Raw genomic sequence first — 12,705 nt, 5'->3', positions numbered from 1 at the left:
GGGCAGGGGATTCTCCAAAGGCATTACAAGGAGATGTGGAGGATCCAGGTTCCTTCAGGGGCCATCAGCCAGGCACCAGAACAGGCTAAAGGAGGTACCAGACCCCTCTAAAATCTGAGGGTCTTTCATGATACAGCAGACCCCAGGGAGAACAAACCCTCCCAGGCGTGTGTCAGGCAGCAGGGATGGAGCTTTGTAAAGCCTGGAGTGCACCAAGAGTCTCCATGCTGGCACAGAAAACAATTATCTGGGGAAAGCAGGTCACACCTACACTTCAAAGTCGCCCAGGAGCTGGAGCTGACTGGCCTCCAGATACTGCTGGGAACAGGCTCAAAGGACCCAGCACAGGGCAACACCTATGGGAAAACTTCAGAGGAGCTTGTCCTAATTCATCCCTTCAGGAAATGGGATTCATGGACACTCGCCTCCCACCCAGAAGGTCTCAGAGGGGCCTGGCCCCACGGCACAGGGATGCTGTGAGTTCAGTGGTCTCCTGTGGAAAAACCTCAGTCTTGCTGGCCTTCATTAACGTGAGATGAAATAGTAAATTACGCCCAAAATGAGTCGGGTTTGAATTTAGCTTGGAAGCCCAAGTTTAACCCAAAGGCTTTAATTTAAGAAATTAACCTAAATTACAGCCTTGACTTTGCTGATAATTAAACTGAGATTAGGTAGCACAGGTGAACCAATGCAAGGTACTTTGACATGCTCTTGTTTTACAAATATGGTTATTTTTTGCAAACAAAACACAGAGAGGAACATCCAAAAATTTCAGCCTGAGAAGTTGCATCAGATGTAGGATTCTGAGATGGATCCTGGACAGGAGCAGTGGAGTAGAGGGATGGAGAGGAGGTGATGAAAAGCTGTTAGAGACATCCCTGTTCACTAAACCACAGTAAAATGGCTCAGATTTCTCACTAAAGGGGCTGGAATAGCATTTATTGCCCTGACAGAGGCAGAACTCCCTAATCTCAAAGGAGAAGTTTTTACCTTGACAGCAGCATGGTGACAGATGCAAATTCAGCCAAGACTTTACTCCCAGGTTTACAGCGTTTGTAAAGTGTTCTCCTGCCTCTCGCTCTGGGCTTGCAGCGACTGCTCATCCTGGTGGAAGGAAATGAGGAGGGGGAGGGAAGGGAGCTCCAGAGCCTCCCCAGCCTCTCTCACAGCAGAGGAACTCTGGCCCAGAGGGACCTGCCCAGACACAGCTCCTGAGGTGGGATCAGGAGGAAAAGCTCCCAAGCAGTGGGTGAGCTCCAGCACCATCCTCTGGAGCCTCCGTATCAGGAGGTCCCTGTACCAGAGCAGCAAATCCATTCCATGTCTGGAGCTGCAGGAGCATGGGAGACACTCCCCCAGGAGCTACCTAGAAACTCTGTGTTTCATCAACAGAGCAGGGTGGGGACCCCCCTTTCCATCAGCCCATACCCCAAACCTGTAGCTACAGCTCCTTGTGCTCCCAGTTCTGCCTTTTGTAATTACCTCTGAAATTCCTTCCGGATGAGTGACGACCACATCACCTCCACCCTGGCAGAACACGGAATGGAAAGAAATTAATTCCTTCTCAGTTGCTTGGAGGAGCTGCATTATTACTACTGTTATTAACCATGGGCTCCAACGCACTCAGTGGATTCCTTAGCCAAAAAAAGACAAGTTTCAGATGCAAAGGGAGCCTGAGGGGAAAAAGGAAAGCACTGACACATCCCACTGGGAGAACTGGGGGAGCTCTGCCCTGCACACCCAGACTCCCCACGTTGTGTATCTCCCTGGGGAGGATCTGCCCTTTGGTGCTGATCTCCACTGGAAAAATTGGAATAAAACTCATTTCAGGTACTCAGAGCTAGGGGAGATGGAGAGAGCTGAGAGAGTATTCCCAAAGGAACCATGGGCTGGCAACGTCCAGCTGCTTTTGGTTGTCTTATGGTCATGGAGTGGTTTGGGTGGGAAGGGACTTTAGAGCTCACCCCATCCCTGCCATGGGCAGGGACGCCTTCCACTGTCCCAGCCTGGTCCAGCCTGGCCTTGGACAATTCCAGCCACAGCTTCTCTGGGCACCCTGTGCCAGGGACTCATGACGCTCACAGGGAGGAATTTCTTCCCAATACCAACCTAATTTTCCCTTATTTTTCAGTTGGAAATCTTTCTGCCTGGGACTGGAATCCAGCATGTGGGAATGAATCGCATGACCTCAAGTCCTGATATGTGTCTGTTGGTGGGCAAAGCCCCCAGACTGATCAATAATCCTTTCAAAAGTGCCCTTTGGACACAGACTTTGCTTCCAATCTGTTTGCATCCAGCTCCCAGGGGTTCAGAGTCAGACTCAGTGACACGGCTTCACTGTGCAAACCTGCAGGATTCAGCCCTTCCTTGCAATAAAATCTCAGTCTGGCAATAAACATAAAACCAACCTGACAAACCCTGCCTAAGAATAACATTCAATTTAAAACCTCCATTGCAAACATCTCCTTTCAGACAGTTGGAAAACAAGGCCGTCACAAGAAATTTCTGGGAGTTTCCTGCATTTGGATACGTCACCATGCAGGGGCAGATGGAAGCACAACTGCCCCCACCAGGGTGATTCCTCATTATTCTGTTGATTTCTCATTATTCCATTCTTCCTGTCCTCTGCTCTGCAGCCAGCACAAGGGGAAGCTGCTCAGGGGTATACATTTACAATTTCAGCCTTTTGTATAAATAAATTAAATACAAATCCTGTTTTCCTGAACAACACAAAACACCACAAGCACTTTTTGTCCCTCAAAATTAATTATTTTTTACATTTTTTTTCTTTTATTTTTACTCAAACCACCTGTTAAATGCAAAGGGCTGTGCTGGTACCTGTGGTGGGAAAGACCCAGGATGTCCTAGAGTGGTCCTGGGCAGAAGGAATCCTGTGCTTTCCAGTGGATTTCAGCAGGCAGGATCACACTTCCAGATGTGCTGAAAGAGCTGATTAAATCCTTGGGAAATGACACTGTGTTCATTAAGTGTGCATTGGGAACAGCCCCGGAGCGCTCCATTTCCACAGAGCCAGTGGAGTCAAAGCAGTTCCCATTCCCACAATCTTTCCTCCTATGTCTATATTTCTGAGTTGTTTGCTTGTTTGTTTTCATCCTGCTAAAATAAAGTCCAAACCCTCAAACCTGAGGCGGCAGCACATATTTGTGACAGAGCTCAGTGGCAGCTGTCAAAATCCACACAGGAACAAAAAGATCTTGTCAGAATATTCCATTTTTATTCATGTAATTATATTTTTTAAGACAGTGCAATAAGCCTGGAGAAGCAGGATTTCCAGAGGGACCTGAGCTTTTTAGAGATGGGAACAAAACTGTATCTGCCAATTTCTGTGGTGGCTCCATGTGGTCCATGGAATCACAGGATGGTTTGGATGGGAAGGGACCTTAAGGAGCATCTAGTCCCATGGACAGTGACACCTTCCATAGACCCAGCCTTGGACACTTCCAGGGATGGGGAGTCCACAACCTTTCTGGGCAAATTTCACAAGAATCTTATCACAAAATTATCCCAAAACCCCAGGATAAAACAGCTGGCTGCAGGGCTGGCTGTGGAACTGGCACCGGTCCCACTCCTAAGGCACAAGGATTTAAACTTTCCCAAGCCCTGCTTGTGAACAAAAGGGGCGAAAGCAATCCCGAGGGATGAAGTTTTCCAATGACAGAGGTGTTGAGTGACAGGCACTTGAGCAGTGTTTTGCTGCCAGTGCCCAGCATGACTCATCGGCACTTTCCAGCTTTGAAATGGGGACGAGTCTGGCTGTCTACAAAGACCGGCGACAGTTATTCCCAAACAATTCCCTGTTGCTGAGAACCTGGGCTGTATTATTTCAGCAGGGCGTGTATGCAGAGTGAGTTCACTCTCCAGAATGCTGTTGGACATGCCAAGCCTAATTCATCAGAAAGATGATCCACCTCATCCAACCCATCCCAGGCTCATACATGCATAAAAGGGCTCTCCCCAGCCCTTGCAGAGCACAGGTTCACCTCTCTCCTTTCCCTCCTACTCCTTGCTCCAGGCCAGCACCTTTGCTCCTTTATTCTAGCTGCAGCATCCACCCCAATCCAAAAAGCCCCAGCAATGTCTCGCCAGTCCACCGTGAGGATTCAGAGGGGGAGAAGTGGCTTCAGCGCTGCTTCGGCCATGGTCCCCAACACGTGCCGGACCAGCTTCAGCTCCTGCTCCGTCACCCGCCTGGGCAGCTGCAATGCTGGCAGTGGCTTTGCCAGGGTCGGGGGGGGCTTTGGAAGCAAAAGCCTCTACAATGTTGGTGGCTGCAAGAAGATCTCCATGGCTGGAAGGGGTGGCAGCTTCTATGGCTCGGCAGGGTTTGGTGGTGGCGCCGGGAGTGTGTACGGGGGCGGCTTTGGTGTTCCAGCCAACCTTGGCTATGGATATGGGGCCTTTGGGGGTGGCCCTGGATTCCCAGCTGGGGGCATCCACGAAGTCTCCATCAATCAGAGCCTTCTGAAACCGCTCAACTTGGAGATTGACCCTAACATCCAAAGGATCCGAAAAGAGGAGAAGGAACAAATCAAAACCCTCAACAACAAATTTGCCTCCTTCATTGACAAGGTGAGCTTTCCTAAATATCTGATTTTTTTGACAGGGACACTCTTCTTTTCTGCTTGATGAGGACAAAAGCCAATCAAGGAGGAATAAAAGTGAGGACTAAGACTGGAAGATGCCCTGGAAGCTCCAGGGAATGGCACCTGTTTCATAGCGGTTGCCATGAATTAATCATCCAGTGTTTGAGTTCCTCCTCATTTGCTGCTCCCACATCTCACAGGCAGTAGGGAAAGAAATCTCCAGAGGAGAATCCCACCCTTCTGGAGACTTTAGGCTAAGCATTTCAGGAGCCTTGGGAACAGCTTTGTAGATGATCAAATGAATTGCAGATACCTACCTAAAATGACCAAGAAATTGGCACAAGGGAGAAGCAGCTTCTCAATGCTTGAATTCTCTCAAAGGCATTTAAATCTGTCACCAAAGTGTTTGGATTTTTAGCTTAAAATACCAAAATCTGATCCAAATCTGTCTGTCCACCACATTTCACTGATGCATAAGAACATCTGCTCAGCTCCTGCTCTGGTCAAGCTGCTCCTCTGTAGTTTGAAGGAAAATGCTGCAATATTTTGGACATTAGTAGGGTAGGGGAGCTCTACAGAAGGGAAGGAGAAGCAGCACCTTAACAATGTTATTTTAATTAAAGAGCAAACTCTGCTTTGCTCCTTATGTGATTTTGCTCACATTTTTCACACAAAATCCCTGTGCTTGGTTTCAATTTAAACAATGAATGGGAAGCCAAAATATCAAGGGTTTTCCAGAGTTTCTAACACTGCACAGTCCCTGCAGTCAAACCTCCCAACAGATGAGAATCTGCCTCTGAAAACCAGCTGAAAGGAGCATTTTACCCTCTCAGCCAGTTCTGAGACCCTCCCATTTGCAGGGATATTCTCCCCAGTCTCTATTCTTTCAAAGCCCCTTCAGGATATTTCTCCTTCCAGGTCCGATTCCTTGAGCAACAAAACAAAGTGCTGGAAACCAAGTGGAGTTTGCTGCAGGAACAGGGAATGAAAACAGTGAGGAACAACCTGGAGCCGCTTTTCGAGACCTACATCAACAACCTGCGGGTGCAGCTGAACTCCTTGCTGAGTGACAAGGGGAGGCTGGAGGGAGAACTCGTCAACACCCAGTACCTGGTCGAGGACTTCAAAAAGAAGTAAGTCTTGAGCTAATGCTCTACTCACCTGGGCAGGTGCAGCCTTCCTCCTCTCAAAATCCTTAAACCAACTGGGGCATCCAGGAGAGTCTGGGATCCTGGAATTCCCGGCGATGACATTTTCTCAAAGAGAAATTTTCTCAGTAACGGAGTAACAGATCCGAGTACGCCAACATTTAGGGAATAATTTGGAGCATGATCAAAGACTTATTAATTAAATTACCTACTGAGAGGGAAAAATTACACAGTAGGTCTGAAAGTTTCAGAGCAGCACATTTCATTTGCTTAAAACAGCAGAAGGAGGATGACTAATGGCCAGAAATAAGTAAAAAATAATGGATTTGTTCGAATTGTTTTGATGTACTTGTTTTAACTGGTTCAGCTCCTGGTCTCTCATTGAGGGAAAAGAGCATTGTATGCAAAATGCTCTGAAGGAAATTAATTCCAGCAAACTCAAATCTTTCTGTTACCTGCCCAAACAAAAACTCCCTGTGTCGTCCTCTTTTAGGTATGAAGATGAGATCAACAGAAGGACCATCGCAGAGAATGAATTTGTGACACTCAAGAAGGTGAGAGCAAATTCCAGGGCACTGTGGGATGGCTCATTATAGAGCTCTGATCACCCACTCAGTCACAAATCCACCCATTACAATTGCAACCCCTTCAGTTTCATTATGGTTTCTTCCCTGGACTGTTATCACAATGCATGTTCCTGATTTACTGATAGGGGTGTAAACCACCCAAGAATCTCTCATCCCCCAGGATGTAGATGCTTCCTACATGAACAAGGTGGAACTCCAAGCCAGGGCAGATGCGCTGACTGAAGAAATTAATTTCCTGAGAGCACTTTACGAAGCAGTGAGTACAACCAGCCCCAAAACATCCCGGCCCCCAGTGAAGAGCTTCTCTCCCTCCAGGAGATGCTAAATGCTTCCCCTCTCTTGAGTTGCACCAACACATGAGCTGTTCAGATAACGATCTGTAACAGCCTCTCCCAGGTCTGCAGCTCACCTGGAAGGGTGAAAAGGCATCTCCCAAGGGGATTACCTCATTCCTTGTGCTCTTTGCAGGAGCTGTCCCAGATGCAGACCCAGATCTCCGACACCTCTGTGGTTCTCACCATGGACAACAATCGGAACCTGGACCTGGACAGCATCATCTCTGAGGTCAAGGCTCAGTACGAAGACATCGCCAACCGGAGCCGCGCCGAGGCTGAGTCCTGGTACCAGACCAAGGTGAAGGATCTGGGGTTTCCATGCTCTTCATATCTTGTCTGGATCAGATAAAGACCGACTCTTCCAAGAAAATACTCCCACCTGTTGATCTGGGTGGGAGGAGGGATTCAGGCTCCTGGTAACTCCAAAAATAGTGGATTTTCCTTTGACTGGTTGTTTCTCTCTGTGACAGTACGAGGAGCTGCAGGCCACAGCTGGCAGGCATGGGGACGACCTCCGGAACACCAAGCAGGAGATCTCGGAGCTCAACCGCCATGTCCAGAGGCTCCGATCCGAGATTGACAGTGTGAAAAAACAGGTAAAGGGCAGCAAACCCCACTTTTAACCAATTTACCCCAAGACTTGCAAGGGAGAGGAAGGAAAAGGTTGGCGCAACCTGAGCAGTTCAGCTCAGTTTGACTCTTTTTCATTCAAAAAGAAAACTGTCACTAAATCTGGTGGAGCTGATGGTGCTGGGATAAAATCTTGTGATTGCAGCAGGTGTAAAGAACAACCTGGGTCTGGGGTGGGGACTTTGAGCAGAGCTTTGTGTTCCATAGTGCGCCAACCTGAAAGCTGCCATCGCCGACGCCGAGGAGCGCGGGGAGCTGACCCTCAAGGACGCCAGGGCCAAACTGGCCGAGCTGGAGGATGCTCTGCAACAGGCCAAGGCTGACCTGGCCCGGCAGCTCCGGGAGTACCAGGAGCTCATGAACGTCAAGCTGGCCCTGGACATCGAGATTGCGACCTACAGGAAGCTGCTGGAGGGAGAGGAGTGCAGGTGGGTGGGAAGCATCCAGCCGTGGCGCTGGGGATGGCACAGGAGAAGCTCAGCATTTCTGGAATGCTAAGCAAAATCTCAAGAATGGGGAGATTATCCCAGATAATAGCAATAACAAAAATCCATGAATTATGCTGTGATTTTACTTTTCTCCCCAAAGGCCTCTGGGAAATGTATTTTATTGTTTGTTCCCCCCCAATATCAACAGACTTCTAATCCTCTTCCTTGTGTTCTATCCCTGAACAGGCTGGCTGGAGATGGGGTCCCAGTGAATATCTGTAAGTGTCTAAAATATAAGAATTACCCTATTTAAACACTCCTGTGTCTCTACACCAAGAAGCCAATGCCCAGAGATACTGAAACATTTCCTTCTCCTCCTTGCAGCTGTCACCAGAACAACAGTGGGAACGGGATACGGAGGAGGGAGCAACCTCAGCATGGGAGGGGGGATCTGCAATTTGGGGAACAGCTTCAACTGTGGCAGCGTTCCCGGGGTGAGCAGCACCACCCTAGGAGCTGGCAGCAGCTCCAGCATGAAGTTCGTCTCCAGCTCCTCCACCAGAAGAAGTTACAGGAGCTAAAATTCTCCTTCCAGTCACCGCCACGCACTGTAAAATACCAAAACTGGTCCTTTACTGGAGTGTGGCGGGGTGAGCACAACCAGGGCCACCTGCACCCCAAGTCCTGTCCCACAGGAGCCTTACTTTAGGAACTCTCTCTCAACTGTGTTGTCTTGCACACATCCTGCTGGGGCTCAGCCCTGGAACCTGAGTCTCACTGGGTTAAATTTGCAGCTCGCTTGCTCCAGCTCAGCAATTTTTTGGCCGGATTTTGTATATAAAATGTGTCCCGTGACTGTTCGTCTCTCTTCACTTTCTGGAGTTTGTCTAATAAAAATGCACATGTAATTTATTCTATTTTGTAGTCCTTTTAATTAAAGAGGTGCAAGAGCAAATGCAAACACAGGTAACAAGAACTTTCCCTCAGGCCCTGACCAGTTAAAGGCTCAGATTTTTGCTCCTCACTCAGATTTACTGAATTTCACTGTCAGCAGCCAGAACACCCCAGCCCAGCAGAACCTCAGAGGGAGGTTTGGTGTTGATTTCGACATTCCCTCCCCACTGTGCAGGGAAAACACCTGGAAGCCAAACACCAGGACACGCCAAGGCAGGAGTCAGGCATAGGGGAAAAGGTCTGAGCTTCATTTACTTTCAGCTCCCAGCCCATCGAGCATCCAAGGGCCTGGATCCTGGGGGTGGGATCCCAGTGCCAGGTGTGTGATGTACTTGCACAAACCTCAAACAAGAGGGAATTAACTCCCAGCGGAGCCAGAGCAACCCCCTGGCCTGTTCAGGTGATTCATCCATCCCAAACCCCTGGTGTCACCCACGCCTTGGAGCCAGCAGTGCAAACATGTGCCTGAGCAGGCTGAGAGCCCTCCCTGGTGCTCATGTTCCCTCCCCTCTAACTACACAGAGGGGCAGGATCAGGTCCATACTCTGGTCAGTAAGAATTATGAACCAGATTTGGCCCTACACTGAATTAAATGTCACAAATCCAGTAGCTATTAAAAAACCCAAGAAAGGGGTTTGTTTCACTGTTGAAAAGTGAAAGTCTTCAAGATCCAGTGTTTCTTCATGTTCTTAGGATATGTTGGAGACAAGGTCTTGTTTGGAGAAGGTGGAAGAAAAACCAAAGGAGGTGTAGGGCTTTCAGATGTGGTTCTGACTAATTGGGAGAAATTAATGGAGAAGTAAAAGCAGAGAAACATCTGCAGTGACAGATCTCACTTATGGAAGGCCACTTGAATGAACAAGTGACTGGAAAAAACAGGCCAGCCCTCACTCCCCGGATTTCAATAGGTTCAAGTAATGAGTAGAGGGGCCCTCTTAAGAAAATCCTCATGGATTTGGGGAGATAGAAGGGAACTGGGAGTGCTGGGAAGACAGACTGAATTCAGGGTTTCCTTCAGGACCAGTAGTTTCCCACAGTTTTTTCTAGGATGCCTTGAGCATCCCTGAGGAAATTTCCTTCCTGAAATCTTGCAGGCTTGGTTGTGGATCTGCTGTGGGTCCCCACTCCTGCTCCACCACCTCTCTCAGCAGCCTCCAGGGAAGGAACAATATCCTCTCTCCCTCAGAACAGCAGCCTGGGCCAGGTCACCCAATGGCCTTCCTTCTGCTGCTCAAACACACCCTCCCTAACCACAAGGATATGGGACTGTATAATCCCAGAATCCCTGAGGTTGGAAAAACCCTCCCACATCATGGAATCCAACCTGTGCAATCCCCACCTTGTAACCCAGCCCACAGCACCAAGTGCCAGATCCAGTCCTTCCTTGGACACCTCCAGGATGGGGACTCCAAACCTCCCTGGGCAGCCCCTGCCAATGGCCACGGAGAAATTCCCCTGATGTCCAACTTCAACCTCCCCTGGCACAGTCTGAGGCTGCTTCCTCTTCTCCTGTTGTTCCCTTGGAGCAGAGCCTGACTGTCCTCTGGCTGCCCCCTCCTGTCAGGGAATTCCCCTGAGCCTCTTTTCTCCAGGCTGAGCTCCCCAGGTCTCTCAGGAGTTCTCCAGACCCTTCCCTGGTGCTCCAGCCCCAGTTCCATTCCCATCCTGGACACACTCCAACCCCTCATATTGTGAGGGGTCACTACATGGGGCATTGACAGGAGTCTTGGAGCACCCGCCACCAAAAATATCTGGGGAGTGGGAAGGATGTGGAGGGAATTTTATGAACAGTGTTCTCAGACCTTTTCTTTCTGTGAAAACTGTCCACATTCCACAGAATCATCAGGGTTGGAAGAGACCTTCAGGATGACCCAGTCCAGCCGCCAGCCTAGCACTACCATGATCAACCTACACCCAAATGTGCCAAATCACCCTGATCAAGAAACATCAGAATCTGTCCCAGGAGGGAGTTTCCATCGCTTGTGACACCAACACTTCTCCCATGTCCAACAGGGACATCAGGAGGTGTTGCCCACTGCATCCACACCTGGGTCACAGCACAGACAGTTCAAAGCCTGTCATCCAGCCCAGGAAATACCAGGGCCAGATATTTGTTCTTCCAGGGCATCACACTTCTGGATACTCAACCAACCTACAGTTGCCCTTGCTGAAGAGCAGGGCCCTGATCTCCAGGCTGTCACCTCCTGCATCCCAAAAGATTGCAGCCATCACCTGGGGCTGGTATTCCAGCAGGAAAAGATGATCCCCATTAATTCCAGCCCAGCCCAGATTAAAGACTTAGTCATAATGACATGGATGGTGCTGGCACTCAGGGGCCTGGATTTGCAGTGTGTGGAGGGAGCTGATTGCAGGTTGGTGCCCATAAGGATTTTACAGAGTTCTTTAGGACAGCCTGAGGCTCAGTCACAGGAGCTCCTCTCTCTTAAAAACAGCTGCTTGTTGTAACACAAAGGAGCTGAAACACTCCCAAGACAGTTATTGTCATTCCAGGGTGTGTAATGCAAATGTTACAAGAACAGAGAGAAAAATAGAATTAAAAATAAAAAAAAACTTGGCTGAAAGGCAAAAAGAGATTGTGGGAAACTGCCCATTTCTCTCCTGAGTCCTTCTGGTCCCACTCACTTTTTTGTTCAGCTGCCACGTGTGCCAGGACAAGCTCCTGAAAGATGCACCTGCAAAGACTTGTGGCATGTCCCAGTGCCTGAACATGGCTAGAGAAAGCTATGGATTGTTGCTGTTGAGTGAGAAATGACACAGGCTCACCAGAAAGCTGATTGGTATAACATGTTGTTTATTTTGGACTGCTTTTTTTTTATAAGTTCTTTTGATTTATATGAACTTGATTGGTTATCACTCACTTTTTTGTTCAGCTGCCACGTGTGCCAGGACAAGCTCTTGAAAGATGCACCTGCAAAGACTTGTGGCATGTCCCAGTGCCTGAACATGGCTAGAGAAAGCTATGGATTGTTGCTGTTGAGTGAGAAATGACACAGGCTCACCAGAAAGCTGATTGGTACAACATGTTGTTTATTTTGGACTGCTTTTTTTTTTTTTATAAATTCTTTTGATTTATATGAACTTGATTGGTTATTTAATTAATATATTTCACTTGGTTGGTTAATTAACAAGATATCCTTAAAAATAATCTTTGAGAAAAACAAGAAAACAGAGAGTAGGAAAACAACTTATTTATAATAATAAGTTATTTATAATAATAAGTTATCATTGCTTATCTGATTTATATGAACTTGATTGGTTATTTAATTAATATATTTCACTTGGTTGGTTAATTAACAAGATATCCTTAAAAATAATCTTTGAGAAAAACAAGAAAACAGAGTGTAGGAAAACAACACGTGCAGGTTATTTATAATAATAAGTTATCATTGCTTATCTTCAACTTTCTGAAGTCTTGCAGGCTGATTCTGGAAAAACTAAGTTAGTTTTCTCACTCCCTAACCAGGTTGTCACATCCACAATGGATTCCCAGAAATGCTCTATGGGAGGGCTGCCATCTCCTCCAAGGAGTGGGTGCTCAGCTTGGGCTGACAAACCCCAGGGGCTGCAGGGGCTGGGAAAAGCATGCCCACTCCTGGGCACCCAGCCAAGGCACCAGGAGATTCTTGGGAGCATCTTGCCTGCTCTAGGACAATCCTGTGTGTACTGGAGCTGAGACGCCGTGTCCTTCACCAGGGAAATGTCCTGTTTGGCTTTTCCTGGAAGCCACAGGGGGTAGGAGTGAAGAGAGGTGTCTGCGAGCAATGTTGTAAGCACTGAATTTCCTGGTGAGTAAGACGGCAAAAACAACAGGTGTGGGGAGGGCAGCCTGGTAGCTCCATGTAGAGACAAAGTCATCCCATGAGTCAGGAAACAGATCAAAAGTCTTCACAGGTGAAGCCCTGAGAAATTGCAGAGTCAGGGTTTGTGGCATCACAGATGACAGAAACTCCCTTCTGGAGCAGGTTCTGATATGTCACCATCTGTTATAAGTCCAAATC

At 48.1% G+C, this 12,705-nt stretch overlaps 1 protein-coding gene across 2 annotated transcripts; it reads left to right on the top strand.

Moving 5' to 3' along the window:
• The first annotated feature begins 4,095 nt into the window (after positions 1-4,095).
• Positions 4,096-8,313, top strand: LOC120500593 (keratin, type II cytoskeletal 75-like). Of its 2 annotated transcripts, XM_039705712.1 has the most exons (10): positions 4,096-4,363; positions 4,394-4,590; positions 5,523-5,737; positions 6,246-6,306; positions 6,500-6,595; positions 6,808-6,972; positions 7,145-7,270; positions 7,512-7,732; positions 7,979-8,010; positions 8,117-8,313. In XM_039705712.1, the coding sequence occupies exons 1-10, from the start codon at positions 4,096-4,098 to the stop codon at positions 8,311-8,313; spliced, it is 1,578 nt and encodes a 525-aa protein (XP_039561646.1). The 2 variants fall into 2 exon arrangements, with proteins under 2 accessions (XP_039561646.1, XP_039561645.1); XM_039705711.1 differs by having other exon boundaries at positions 4,096-4,590.
• Positions 8,314-12,705: the final 4,392 nt, after the last annotated feature.

Source organism: Passer montanus, unplaced genomic scaffold (genome assembly GCF_014805655.1).
Source record: "Passer montanus isolate IOZ18808 unplaced genomic scaffold, ASM1480565v1 scaffold183, whole genome shotgun sequence".
Taxonomy (NCBI): Eukaryota; Metazoa; Chordata; class Aves; order Passeriformes; family Passeridae; genus Passer; species Passer montanus.
Note: the sequence above shows the minus strand (reverse complement) of the source record. Positions and strands in the feature narration are given on the sequence as shown.